This window comes from Lathyrus oleraceus, chromosome 2 (assembly GCF_024323335.1).
Source record: "Lathyrus oleraceus cultivar Zhongwan6 chromosome 2, CAAS_Psat_ZW6_1.0, whole genome shotgun sequence".
Taxonomy (NCBI): Eukaryota; Viridiplantae; Streptophyta; class Magnoliopsida; order Fabales; family Fabaceae; genus Lathyrus; species Lathyrus oleraceus.
This window is the reverse complement of record NC_066580.1, coordinates 44,687,147-44,701,644: the sequence shown is the minus strand read 5'-3', so window position 1 is coordinate 44,701,644 and position 14,498 is coordinate 44,687,147. Positions and strand designations below refer to the sequence as shown.

Sequence of the window (14,498 nt, the reverse complement as noted above, 5' to 3'; positions counted from 1 at the left end):
GGAGTTGTTTGGATTTACAGAGCTCTTTGTTTCTCAGTTGATGCTGAGATCCCCTGCGGATCTTCGAGATTTTCTCTTGTTCCCCAACAGATTCGTCTTGGTGGCTGTTTTGCCCGTTGTGACTTTTCTGTACCCTGATTGGGTTGTTGACTGATCCAGCATTCAGAGATTTGGTGTTTCCTGATATCTCTAAGCCTCTGCTTCCCCAGTAGTACCCCCAGATCTATGCTTTATAGCATGTAGATCTCCGCAGATTGACTTTCCAGTTGGTTTTTCCCCTGGAAGTATAGTACCGGGTGTTTAATTCCTGGACCTGTTTGTGTTAGATATGTCTGTTTTGTCAGCATTCATCAAACATAAATCACGCATATTCATGCATATTCATAAACATTCAGATATTCATGTTGCATTTCTCGCCATATATCTCTTGTTGATTGTTCCTTGCTATGGTGGTGCAGATCCCCAATAGATCTCCCCTAGCAGATGTCGGGTGTTAAATCTCTCCATATAGAGTCAGCCCCATAAGAAGAAAGTGTATGTTGTCTTTCCTTCTGCAGTTCCCCACTGAGATATATCCTCGTGGATGACGGTTTCTTCCGTTTCCTCCCAACATATATATTGGGATGGATTTTCCTATTTGAGTTACATCCTCATTAGGACGTGTCTTGATTCAGTCTGTCTTCTCGGATTGATCCTGAATTGGCTATTTGTCAAATGTCTTGTGCTTCCCAGTGGGTTGTTCCCCAGCGGAGTCTTCTCGGGCCTCTACCCTCATACCGGTAGTTGTAAGTCCTATTTTCCTTGCCCTTTTGATGGAATTGGTGGTTATATACCTTTATTCCGCGGCAAAAGTTTTGATTTTCTACCTAGCAATCGGTAGTTGTAAATCCTATTTTTCCTGCTCTCCAGCAGTTTGTGGTTTGTTATGAGCCCTATTTTGGTTTCCCGTGCGGATTTGTGATTGGTCTATCCCCACGCAGAGTTGTTGGTCTTCTACCCAGTATTCGGTAGATGTAAACCCTAATTCATGGTTTTCCCCACCAGAGTATGGCTATTACCCTGTATTCGGTAGTTGTTAGTCCTATCTCTTTTTCCCTAACAGAGGTAACCTTTGTGGTTCGTTCTGGTTGTTGGTGGATTGTGTGCTGTTCTGGCCCCATCCCCAGTTGAGTTTGTGGTCTTCTACCCCGTATTCGGTAGTTGTAAATCCCAGGTGTTGTTTTCTTTCTCCCCAGCGGAGTTTGTGCCTTGTGGTACAGTTGGATAATTGCCGGATGCTTGCAATTTATCCCCAGCGGGTCTCCTTTCATTTACCCTTGTGTTGGTAATGTTGTTGTTCCATTTGATTGGTCATCATTATATACCTAGTTTGGTATCCCGATACCTTTCTTTTCGGTTGATTTATCCTTTATTAACCCAGTAACCGGTTGTGGATAATCTTCCATGCGAGTATGTTATTCACGGTCTGCCGGTAATGAATAATATATCTCATGCACTCTTCAGTCGAAGCCTTTTGTGTTTCCCTGATCGAGTAAGATTCGTTTTTTCCCTTTGTGGAATTGAATATTCTTTGTGGTTGGATAATTGTCGGATGCTTGCAGTTTATCCCTTTGAGTTATCTTTCGTTTACCCGGATGCTTGGTATCGATTGTCTCTCTTTTTTTTTTTGGTTAGTCACCTATTATATACTTCGGTATCTCTGGTGTCTTTTCCTTTCGAGTATATTATTCACGGTTTGTCGGTAATGAATAATATGTCTCATGCGCTCTTTAGTTGGAATCCTTTGTTGATTTTCCCCAGCTGAGCAAGATTCGTATTCTCTGTAGAATCGAATATCCATCCTTAAACCAGTTTGTGTTTTGGATGATGAGTGTTTTGGCATATATACCAATTCACGTGTTCGGTAGATCACCTATTATATGCTTCGGTATCTCTGGTGTTTCTTACCATGCGAGTTTATTATCTACGTTCTGACGGTAATAGATAGTATATCTCATGCGAGTTTTCTTATCCACGGTCTGCCGGTAATGGATATTGTATCTCATGCACTCTTTGGGTTTGTGTCCCCAGTTGAGTAAGGTTCGTTTTCCCGTTGTGGATTCGAATGTCCATCCTGTAAGTCGATTTGCTTCTTCAAGCCCTCCTTTCGGATGATGAGTGTTTTGGCATATATACCAATTCACGCTTTGGTCGGTCACCTATTATATACCTCGGTATCCCTGGTGTTCCTTCCCTTCCTACTCCCTGTTATGACCTCGGTCCCTTGTGGAGTCAGATTTTCCTGAGTTTATGTACCTCTTCCAGGTCTTTCTCAGATGTTGGTTGATTGATATCTCTCACCCTTATACCGGTCTTAGATATTCATTCTTCCTAAGTTTGTTGCCCTTATACCGGTAACACCTCATTTCTTTGGTGCTTCCCCAGTGGAGTTCCCTTTTGCTTATCCCCAAGAGTCAGCTTGTGTCTCTCCAATGGATGTTCTTCCTTTGGAATTTTGTTTTCCCCAGTGTGAGTCCTTCACTCCCCAGTGAGGTCTCCAGTCTGATTTCTGTTATTCCCCTAATCAGATTCGTGTCTTGTTCATGCTGTGTCAGTTTTGTTTTTCCCCAACTTGAAGTCGTGTCCTGCTCACGCATTCTTTTTCTTTTACTATCCCTAACAAGAGTCTTGTTAGAGTCTCTGTTCCTGGTGAGTGTGTTACTTCGATGGATCGTCTTTTCTTCTGTGTGAATCATATTCCCCACAGAGTTTGTGTCTTTTGCATACATACATTTGCATCATGAGGTCTCTTAGGGACCAAAATTTGTCTCATAACTGTTATTTAAGCCGATTCTACCGCGTCGAGATGAAGATTTCTAAACTTCACTTCTCCGGCTAGAATGACCTTAAATAGGGGCATCTGTAAGACCCCAATTTTGTCCCTAAGATCCCTCATGGCATCATATCATACCATATCATTGCCTCAAGGATCTTTGTACACCTTTGCTTCCCTCCTAGTGGGTGGGTTATCTTGTGAGTGTGGTTCTTGATCACCAAGCATATTTTGCATTTGTATATCATTGCTTTTCATCTGTCTATTAACCAAAAGTACAAAAATATTGTCATCTAACCATGCTACTGGCAGATGAAGCAAGTTAGGGCAAAACAGTCAAATTATTCATTGAGCAGTGGATGGTGGCCATTATTGAAGAATTTGGGCACCATAATCATTCATCAAGAGTTCATATGAGTTGTGACATCATTTTGAATCAAGATCTCAAGTGGTAGGGGCTTGGAACTCATCAGAACATGGTTCAGTTAACCAAAACTCTAACAAAGTCAACTATGGTCAACTGTGCATTTAATCAGTGATTTGATGGTGGGAATTGGTTTGAGAGGTCCCATTCATGTCCATATAAGCCTCATATAACATGTCAAACATCCACAGTGAAGAATTTGGGGTCAGACAAAAAGTTTCCAAAAATAGTAAGTTGACCTGTAATTGGAATTTGCCAAAAATGGAAAGTGCTTCTCCTCAAAATTACTTCATAATACAAGCTTCAAATGAATTTTTGTCCAACATGAAAGTTGAAGATCTTGTTCTCCCATTTCCAAAAAGTCCAAGAACACTCATTTCTCATGTGTGGTTGGCAAGTTATGATCAAATCATTCTCAAGAATTTTTGAACTTCAAAGTGAGATAACTTCCAAACCATTTGGCCAAATTGAGTGAGGCTTTTTGCTACAAGTCACATTTGACATGCTCTATCCAAATCCTTCATCACATTTCACCAAAAATCATCCAATCAAAATGGCCGTTTTCAAGTGCATTGAATTAAAAAAGAGAGGGGTGAAAAATGGACTTTCAAATTAAGCTTTGCCAATGCATTCTACCAATTGCAAATGACTGAAAATCGCATTTGGAGATTGTTTAGGCCCATTTTCGCACTGTAGCATGCCATGCACATGCAACTTGAGTGGATTTCACTAATTAACCAAAACACTCCATTTAAGCTAATTTCACTTACCACTTCATTAACCAAACTTAGGATTTGTTAATCAGAGTATATATTGCTCATTTCAAACTGAAAAACCCTAGCCACTATTGAAAAACCAGATCTGGAATTCATTTTCTCTCAAAAAAATTCTCATTCTTCATTTGGAATTTTTCTGGAAATCTTCAAAAGGACTCGTGTTCTTGAGCTTTGGTCCATCCTCTACCATCATTGTTGAGGCCTTAGCAAGCATCATTTCATCACTGTAAAGCCATTCCTATACTGTTGCATTGAAGCTTCCTTCCATGGCAGTCGAGCTTTGGAGCTAGAATCAAAGTAACTGAGCTTGCAATACTTGTCCATTCATCATCTGGAGCATCAAGAAGCTACTGTTTCAGCTCAACACGACCAAAGAACCACCAAATCATTACTGCTCTTCAAAATCAGGTAAAATTCGAATCACACCATTGTTGAAATCGTGCTATGCTTATTCAAGATCTCTCCATGCTGATTGCAATGAAACTTGAATCGTGAGAAATGGTTGATTATTGAGAAAGAAACATGGATTTAAAGTTTGTTGGTCAAATGTGTTTTTGCTTATTTCTCCCTTGTTAGTTCGAATTAATGAAAACTAGGGTTATATTATTGATGTACATTGTTAGATGATTTGAATGGTGTGCTTGCTTCAAAAATCTGGGAGATTTGTTCATCACGATGATGAACATGTACTGTTGCTCATAAACCCTAGTTTGCTGTACCCAGAATTTGGTTTGATCGTGTTTGGTGTTTCTTTGCATGAGTTTACTGTTTCATTGGCCATGCACCAATCAGAGCAAAACACGCCCTTAAGTGAAACACAGCGTTTCACTTAAGGGGCCGGTTATTTACCGTTTTGCCATTGCTGTTTATTTAATTTAATTAAATCATTTCATTTTTCAATTATTATTTCACTTGGCATGGCAAACTTAGAAAATTCATAAGTCACTCATTTTTTATCCAAATTTAATGGGATTTTTTGTGAAATTCTCCTCATGATCTCTAGTTTATTATGGAGATTTTTCCAGATTTTTTGCACGTGTAGTTTTTTAAATGTGATAGGGTTTGTTCATGTGTGTCCATTTTGTTAATGCCATGCCATTTTGCTTGTGAAATGATGATACTTAATCCAATGCCTCTCAAATTTTTTGTGCTTAAACTAGACATGTTCATGGTGATTTTGGTGTAGAGTTTGTGATTTTATCATTGCTGGTTGATGAGATATGATTTTTTGAATAGAGGTGTGACAATTTGTGTCACACCATTCATGTCCAACTTCTTGATTTTTGTTACTATGCTTATTCAACTCAAAATGGTCCGGATTTTTGCATGAATATACTTATGGATGTTGAGAATACATGTGACTTTTTCTGGAATTATTGATGGCATTTCCTATTTGATTGGAATTTTCTCCCATATTTGGTCATTTGTTGACGTTTTGTGATACATGTTTGTATTTGATTTTTGAAATTCTGGTTACTAATTGGATGGATGTGAAATTTGACATGTGAATTGTAGACATCTTAAGGTTTGTCATGGTTTTGGTCCCATTCATTTATCATGTGTTGTCACTGTTTCATGATTAATTGAAGTTGGTGCATGTTTTGTTGCTTGGTATGACTTTGCTTGAACTTGCTTTGACTTTCTGATTTTCATTGACCTAATTCCCTTGATCCAAATGAGCTGAAATTTGGTATGCTTATCATGTTATGGATGATGTTTGAGCATGAATTATTTGAGAATTTTTTGAAATGTTTGTGATTGGATTCGAGTTGAATCTTTATGTTGACTTCTTTGAGGTTCTATATGACATGCTTTGACCTAATTTGTTTGTGAAATGATAATGATGAATGATATGAACATGAAACCACTTGGGTTTGTTTCTTAATTGTTTGAACTTGATTTTGGATAGCTTTCACTTGCTGTTTTGGATTTTTTTATCTCCTTTTGACCCTAGGCTTGTCCTAGTGGTCTTGTTGCTCATGTTTAAGTTTGCTTTTCAGGTTAAGAAGCAAATGCCTTAAGGAGACTTATGCAAGTTGATTAAGTTTGATTGATTATCATGAACTAACTTGTTTGTTTTGTAGGATGCTTAGCTCATATGCTTTGAGCTTTGTGCATTGCACATTTGACTGATTGTGTTGACTGTTGATCCTTATCTTATATTGGTTTTGAGTTTGAATTGTATACTGATTTTGTTTGACTGGTTTCAGGTACCATTAGTTGCTCAGTTCTTTTAAGAACTTGCTTTGCTTTGCTTGATAGCATTTGCATTGAGGTAGAATCCTTTTTCTTCATGTAGTCTGGAAGACCTGGCCTGTTACTTGGCCAGGCAACTGTCTGAAGTCCTCCTTAAGAGGCGATGTTTGTGCTTGTTTACTTTTGTCCCAAGCAGGAAAAGTCCTTTGAATAAGGCAATTGGTAGACAAAAGAGATATGTAGCCTATCTCCTACTATTCTGTGTGTCACTCACCTTGCTCACACCACATGTGTTGATGCATAGTGAGTAAAAGCCCAAGAGCAATCGAGTCAATAATCTGTGGAGAGACTTCCTACTTTCTGAACTCCCACACCTTCTGATATTCAAAGCTCTCCCTGACCAGGGATAAGAGCATGAGGCACACCCCTCATATCCTTTCATCTGCTTCACCTTGGCTCTCAATGTCAAGGTTAAGAGCACCATTAACCCTATTCCAGTTGGCTTCAATGCCTAACCCTTTGTATGAGCCTAATTGTTTGGTTATAGAGTGTGCTGAATGACTTTGGTTGATTGATTACTTAGTTCATTTGTACATGTCTGCTTGCATGCTTTGTGCATTTATCATCATTAATTGATCATTAATGCATGACCATTTCATTTGTCTTTGTGACATATCCTTGTTGTTTGCCCATTGAGGACAATTGTAAGACCATTCATTGGCCATTGTTCCTATGATATGGAAGTGAGTATAAGACCATTTCATTGGCCACTCATCTTCTCTTTGCTTGATGCATTTGTTTGATTTATGTGAGGATGCAATTGTAAGTCCATGTAATTTGGCATTTGTTTTCCTATGATCATATGTTGGAGGATAGAGTAAGCCCAGATAGATTGGCATCTGACATCCAAGTGTTTGCTTTGTTGATTGGAGATTGGTATAAGTCCTGATAGATTGGCATCCGGTATCCATTTTTTATTTCTTTGTTGAGGAGATTGGTATAAGTCCATAGAGTGGCCTCTGATATCCAGTTTCATTTTAGGAGATTGGTATAAGTCCAGTGATTGGCATCCGGTATCCGCTTTTGTTGACTTTCCTCTTTTGCTTTGCTTGTTTGTTATTGCTCATTGTCTATTCCAAAGGACACACTTGAATCATCTTCTATATGATCTCAAGAGGTGAACCTTCTAGGATGTTTTACACTCCATCTTCATCCATTCATCCATTTTGTCCTAAACCTTTTCACACATTACTTTCAAAACTTGAGATAAATATTGTGCAAACATCTTCATGCTTTCAAATTAGAAACCTGGACCCTAAGTCCTTGACTTTTCAAACTCCATTTCATAATACTTCTTTTGAATCAATCTTAATCATACTTTGACCCTCCTTTTGTGAATAATCATAATCAATTAACTTCACCCATTCAATTGTTTTGTGGCTTTGTCCATTCTTGTTAAGTTTTCATACATTAGCCATAGGTTTGATTTATCCTAGTTGGTTGATGTTAATCTCACCTATTTGTCCTTAGTTGATTGAATTGTAAGTCTTCTTTGCTTATTATAGGGTTAACCCCTCACTAGCAAGTTGAAGCTTTTCTCACATGGTGGACTCGTTGTTTGTATAAGGTTGAGTTTTCTCCCGTGGATAACGTAGGACCTTAGGGCTTGTGTTTAAAATTGAATCCACTAACTTTTGGAAATCTTTTAGCCGAACTACGGCGTTTTGATCCTTACCTTTGATGGAAGGTACGTAGGCAACGGGTTCATCCGTTCGAACACAAAAACAATAAAAATTGTATATTCTTTTCTCATCATCCCAATCATGTTTGCACAATAAATATTTCATAACAAATAACAACTTTATACAACAAGTGTGAAAAGGGCTCCCTAGGAGTACCTAGGATGTAGTGGGTGCCTAACACCTTCCCATTGCGTAATTTACCCCTTACCCAGACTCTCTGATCTTTTTATTAGTTTTCTACGCGTAAAACTTCTTAGGCTTTTGTTCGCTTTTTAGCCAGTCCTTTGGATAAATAAAAGTGCGGTGGCGACTCGATTCATTGTATGCTTTGCTTATGATTTAACCAATAGATCATATAGCGACGAATACACCGCTACAGTAAGCTAGATATGGAATTAGGGGAACTCGCGTGACCTTAAATTCAGGAGAATACAAGTGCAAAGGCCCAAGTACTGCAATATAAAAGGAAGGCGTTCCTTCATTCAGAACTGGGGATTTTAAGGCGTGAAGATTTAGTGTGTCCATCATACTTCACTGCTGTATTTTGTGAGTCTTGTATTAGATATATCTTGTAAGCCAAGCTATTATCTCGTTGATGATTGCTTAGGTATAGGGTGTTCATTGAGTTGTAAGTGTTGTGTCACTCTAAGCTTTTAAGCGTGAGTGTTGTGTATCTTGATTAAAGCTGTGAAGCACAATCAAGAGTTGTTTGAAGTGTGACTTCAACATTGTCTTTAATATTGATTAAAGGTAGTAATCACTGAGGTGATTAAGGGGGAGTGAGTAGGAACTCTGATCTTAGTGTAAGATTGAAATTGCATTGGGTAGGGATTAAGTGAGGAGTTGTAAACGAGTGAGTTTAGCTTTGAATTAATACTACTAATTGTGGATTTCCTCCCTGGCTTGGTAGCCCCCAGATGTAGGTCATGTTGGACTGAACTGGGTAAACAATTACTTGTGTTATTTACTGCACTTACTTTTAAGTTCTGTATAATTCTTGTTTGTGCAGAATTGGATGTCATAACAACCCTTGTGACATCGAAAGTCTGATAACTAGAATTTCAAAGATAGTACAACAAGGCCACTTATACTTGTCACTGCTTTTGTGGATAAGATTGTACTAAAGAAACCGACTAGTGTTAACATTAATCTTACAGTTGTTGGTTCTGTTATATGGGTTGGACGATCCTCGATAGAAATTCAACTTGAGGTTACTCAATCCAAACAAGTGATCGATGCAGAGGACAATGATTCAGACTCGGTAGTACTAAGAATAAACTTCATATTTGTTGCTGCCAGATTCTGTTGGGTTCAATTGCTTCTGAATTCTTCTTCACAAGAGGAAGCCATTAGACATTTGGAACGTGCTAAGATGCATTTTGATGAAGGGTTATCTGCAAGGCACAAAGGTTGAAGTTGTTAAATCCTTTAATGACTCGGAAGGAGTACAGTGGGAGCACTCACTTTTTTTGGAAATCCCAATGATCTAGACATTTTTAGATGGAGGGTAAACTTGCAAAATCGGAATTAATGGGATCAAGGACATTTCGACTTCTTCAGAAAATATTGCATCCCGTTAGAAGAAAATCAGTGGCAAAAACCACCTTTCTCATAATACAAAGTCTTCCATACTGATAAATGAGGAACATTTTTCTTCTCTTGAAATGTTATCTCTTAATGTTGAGGATCCTGGGATTTACCTGCAAAAAAACATTGTTGCTCAGACGGAACCAATTTCAACTAAGGATCTAAGTGATGCACAAGAAACCAGTATGCAATCGAGCGTTGTAGTCGGCACTGATTCTGCAATATTTTATCTCCAAACAGGCCAGGTAGAGCATGCACATGATCCTATTTTGCATCTCCTTCCTTGCACTTGTTCTTATTCCTACAACATCAAAAGAAGAGGTCCAATGTTATTATGGTGACAGAATGAAGTCCAAAATCTATTTTCTTCTGCAACTCAATCATCTGCAACAACAAACACACAGAGATCAGTTTACATCAAAAATACATCCTATTTTCGTCTTAGTGAGTTTACAGTGGTAAATTCACCTGTTACCAGCGGTGAAGTTTGGAGTTGGAAAGGATTGAAGGAGGGACCACCTATTGAAAGAAGACAAAATTCCTCAGGCAACTCCGTACTATGAGACTAAGAATTCAATCCTGTGGTCCCTGTCGTTCACGCATATAAGAGGGCACAAACCCTAACTTTAGAGGAGAGAGCGACTACTGTTCAAAAGCAAAAAACCCTAAAAAAGCTTTCAATACGATAAAGAGCCAAAAATCCCTAAGAACTTCAAAAAGGCGAGGAGGCGAGAACATCAAAGCCCGGACGAAATCAAAGAAAGAGACGGAGGAGATAAGCTAGAATCTGTACCTTTCCTCAGAGAAAACACGAAGGATTCATCGGAACGCCGCCGAAGCATTCATACGAGTCGAAGTTGAGTAGCCGAAACAGCTAACGTTCTAAAGGGGAATCCAAAATCGCTCTTCACATCACCGTCGACTCCGTCGCAATCGGTTAGTGTTGGCTTTTGATTTCTGTTTTAGCTTTGTGTTGCCCGTTGATAGCCATAGAATTTTAAGAGAAGACGGAAAATTTCTTGCACCTTGGTGAAGATCTTGTTCGAATTTTTCTTGAGGGATATAGACGAGTACCACCGTTTCCATTCGCTTTTGTTTTTCTTCAGAGTTTTTATTATGATTGACCGTTAGTATTATTAATGGTTCTATGGCTTGGAAACAATAATGGTGGCATTTACTTTACTCGATGCCCCCTTCGTTTTTCCCATCTTGTTGTTTCCCAAGTTTGGCTGACACCTAGCCATTAAATGAGGTTTATTCTCCTATGATCGTCACCCCCAATAGCCACATGGCTAAGGTGGTGTCCCGGCTCCAGTGCCACCTCACCTCGGGCCAAGCCGGAGCGGGTCTTCTGTAACCCAAGCCCAGACAGTCCAAGAGACTGTTGGGCTTTCTTTCGTCCCAGACCCATCTCATATTTAGTTTATTTTATTTATTTATTTTCATTATTTTTATTTTTAGTTCTTGTTTATGTATTTGGTCGTTGGTAGCCTAACAACAAACAACTTGTGGCCAGGTGGAGATGGAGTTAGTTCATCTCTCCCTAAGTCCTGGGTTCGATACCCATGTGTGTTATTTTGGTTCTTCAACATTCCATTTTCTCAGTTTTTTTTAATTCTCATGTTTATATCTTATTATGATTTCTCTTACACTCGTAGTTTCATTATCACTTAATAACACAAGTTTGGTTTCCTTTAATTTCATCATCCATTCAAAACAGCTTTAAAAATATAAATCACCTAATTCTCGATTTAACGTCGAGCCCGTTTCCACACCCTTGTAAGTCGATTGCTTTTAAGCATCGCCATCAACCTCACATGGCTTACTCTTGGGCTTTCTTACAATGAGCTCTTAAGCAACATCAACTTAACTTTCAATAATTTCAAACCTCCGTACATTGATTATTTTACTCCAATATTCAAATCTTTTTCCTAATAAAGTTGGAAGAAAAAGATTACCTGGATGGAATATCCAGTCGTAATCCCGAATATTAGGCTCAAGCTGTAAGAGCTTGCAAGCCGTTAATATTCGTCTTCTCTTTAACACTCTAATATTCAAATCGTTTTCTAAATAAAAGTTGGAAGAAAAAGATTACATGGATGGAATGTCCAGTCGTAATCCCGAATATTAGGCTCAAGCTGTAAGAGCTTGCAAGCCGTAAATATTCATCTTCTCTTTAACACTCCAAATATTCAAATCTTTTTCTTAATAAAGTTGGAAGAAAAATATTACCTGGATGGAATATCCAGTCGTAATCCCGAATATTAGGCTCAAGCTGTAAGATCTTGTAAGCCATAAATATTCGTCTTCCCTCCAAAACATTCGTAAATATTCGACTCATTTTCTTAGCAATATTGGAAAGAAACAGACTGCCTGGGTGGAATGTCCAGACGTAGTCCCGAGTATTAGACCCAAGCTGTAAGAGCTTGTAAGTCACAAGTACTCGTCTTTCAAACTTCAAAATACCTAATTCCTACCTTAATACTTTTTCAATAAAGATGGAAATGGAAGATGGTGTATACCGTGCACTCCTGAGACTAGGATTCGAGATGTATATCTCGCTTATCCAAGTTCTCGCCATTATTCAAAACACATCAAATCAGTCAATTTATTTCCTCGTCGCCGTGCGATTGATCTCTTAAACCTTTTCACAAACGAAAGGTACTTTGTTTCAAAACAATGCAAGGCAATGTTTCTCCACCTGTTTTGGGTAGTCCAACAATGTTTTCGTCGATTTCACACAAAGTAGCTTTCGCTAAAATCGACCAACAAACAATTATTTTTCTACCCAGAACTACGTAAGCCTTGATTTCTCTTTTGAGATACGTAGGAGCAGGATTCGTAAATCTTGTCAGGCCCATTAATAAAAAACTTAGGTTTAGTCCTTCGTCAAAAATCCAAAAACATTCTCTTCTCATCCTTTCTTTCTTTACCACCTAATAATTCGAAAAGCCTAATATTTCAACTAACACTAACGCACACGACTAACCTAATGGTTCCCGTTGAGTACAACGGACGTGAGGGGTGCTAATACCTTCCCCTTGCGTAATCGACTCCCGAACCCTGATATTGGTTGCGATGACCATATCTTATCCTTTCTTTTAGGGGTTTTATCAATATTTTCCCTTTCCCATTTTTGGGAATAAATAAAGTTCGGTGGAGACTCTGTTCAGTCCATCATTGCGAGCGTGCGATCGCGCTTCGCTTTGAAGTCGTATCCCCATTTTTCGATGTGCGAAAACAAGCACCTGAGCAATCGAGGAAGAAACCCATGAGGAACAAGATAACATGCATACACCTGGTCGATATGCCCATGTTGGGGGTAAGCGAGCATACTTCTCCATTCCTGGCTGCTCATCAAACGGGTGTTCCAATAATTTGAGTAACATACGAACTTCTCCAAGATCACCAATTTCTGCAGCATCAATTGTAGTCTGGCATAGATAGTTCCTGATAACATGTTTAGGATTTACCGTATTCATCAAGGTCTTCCTCTCATCATCAGTAGTGCCACTGGTAGAGAGCTCGTGTATATAGGTTTTCAACCAACTTGTCCATGCTTCTTTACGCTCTTTACCAATGTCTAACAAAACTGACTTTAGTGGTACTATTAAATCTTCATCCAGAATACTTGTGTCTTCTTTAATATTTGAGAGTGTACGAAAGAAGTTTGTATAATCAACTTTATCAACAGCCATGTTAGTAAGAAGTTTGCCAATTAGCTTCTTATTATACTTTGGGAGGCTAAGATTTTTGGTCATTATGTCTTGATAATCAGCCATAAATCTTGATCCATATCTTTCCAAAGCATAATTAGCCTCTCTGTCATTTATTAAATGAGTCGCTTCCAGTGTTGTTGTAAACTGTGCAAGATTCCATAAACCAATGTCCGGCTGGTTTGCAAAACAATACCTTCTACCTGGAAGGTCTGTGGTATTTGGGGTAAATTTAGGGTCAAAAGCATCCAAAAACCCAAATGGACCATAATCAATAGTAAGACCCAAAATGCTCATGTTATCTGTGTTCATCACACCATGAGTGAAACCAACACCTTGCCATCTAGCAATCATGGAAGCAGTACGCTCATCAATCTCCACCACCCATGTTGCATACTTGTTTGATGTAAGATCCACAACATCTTCATCACCGGTTCTGAAAGATAAGCTTTCACTCTTACTCATGTTCTCAATATGAGGAAAGTGGTGCTTAATAGCATAGTCTGCCAAACGACGAACAATTTCCAGGTCCTGATTACTACCTCTGGAGGCATATAGTTGTACGTGCCAATGAAAGTATTTGCTTGACCAGATGTACCTTCCATAATTGCACTAACACCAAAATCAGTAATCTTCTTAATTATTACAGCTGGATTTGAGTTTAATCCCTTAACTAATGCCACAACCAGTTGCTTTAACATGGATAGCTTTTTATCTTCTCTAAATCCACGAGAATAATATCGGCTCTATAACCCTCTCCGCCCAAAGCATGAAGCTCGTCCAAGGTAGGAATACTATAAAAAAGTTCCTTGAGTTTTAGCTTCCAAACATTCATGTAAGATACTTTAAGATCATGCATGTAAATGAATGAATGACATAATTGAAATATGAATGAGTGTGTAATTTTTTTGAATATGAATGGAAAATTTGCCAATACGAATGAAGAAACATGAATGCAAATTTTTAATGTGAAAAACGAAAAAATGTGAAATAGAAAATATGAATATGAAAAACGGAATATGTAAGGAATTTTCTAATCTTGAATAAACGGAAAAATGAATATGAATGGAGAAATATGGATGGAATTTTCGAATCTTGAATAAATGAAAAATGAATATGAATGATTGAATGAATGTAATGTTTGTATTTGGCATAAAAATTCATTAGAAGTGAGCCATGATCAGGAACAGGAGAAAGGAATGTGAACGACCACATAATTGACAAACTTGAACAATGGGTGAATGG

At 38.3% G+C, this 14,498-nt stretch overlaps 1 protein-coding gene across 1 annotated transcript; it reads right to left on the bottom strand.

Moving 5' to 3' along the window:
- Positions 1-9,846: 9,846 nt before the first annotated feature.
- LOC127121851 (uncharacterized) lies at positions 9,847-14,112 on the bottom strand. Its single transcript, XM_051052283.1, has 3 exons — positions 13,984-14,112; positions 12,786-13,865; positions 9,847-9,921 (listed from the first exon to the last, which is right to left on the bottom strand). Exons 1-3 carry the CDS (start codon positions 14,110-14,112, stop codon positions 9,847-9,849), a joined length of 1,284 nt encoding a protein of 427 aa, XP_050908240.1.
- Positions 14,113-14,498: the final 386 nt, after the last annotated feature.

Bases quoted from the DNA above. Each gene is read 5' to 3' on its own strand.
- LOC127121851 (XM_051052283.1), bottom strand. From the start codon at position 14,112: ATGCATGATCTTAAAGTATCTTACATGAATGTTTGGAAGCTAAAACTC. The intron at 13,866-13,983 runs GTGGATTTAGAG...TTTTGGTGTTAG, and splicing joins ATAGAGCCGATATTATTCTC to TGCAATTATGGAAGGTACAT. The intron at 9,922-12,785 runs GTGCTTGTTTTC...TTGTTGTTGCAG, and splicing joins TTTCTTCCTCGATTGCTCAG to ATGATTGAGTTGCAGAAGAA.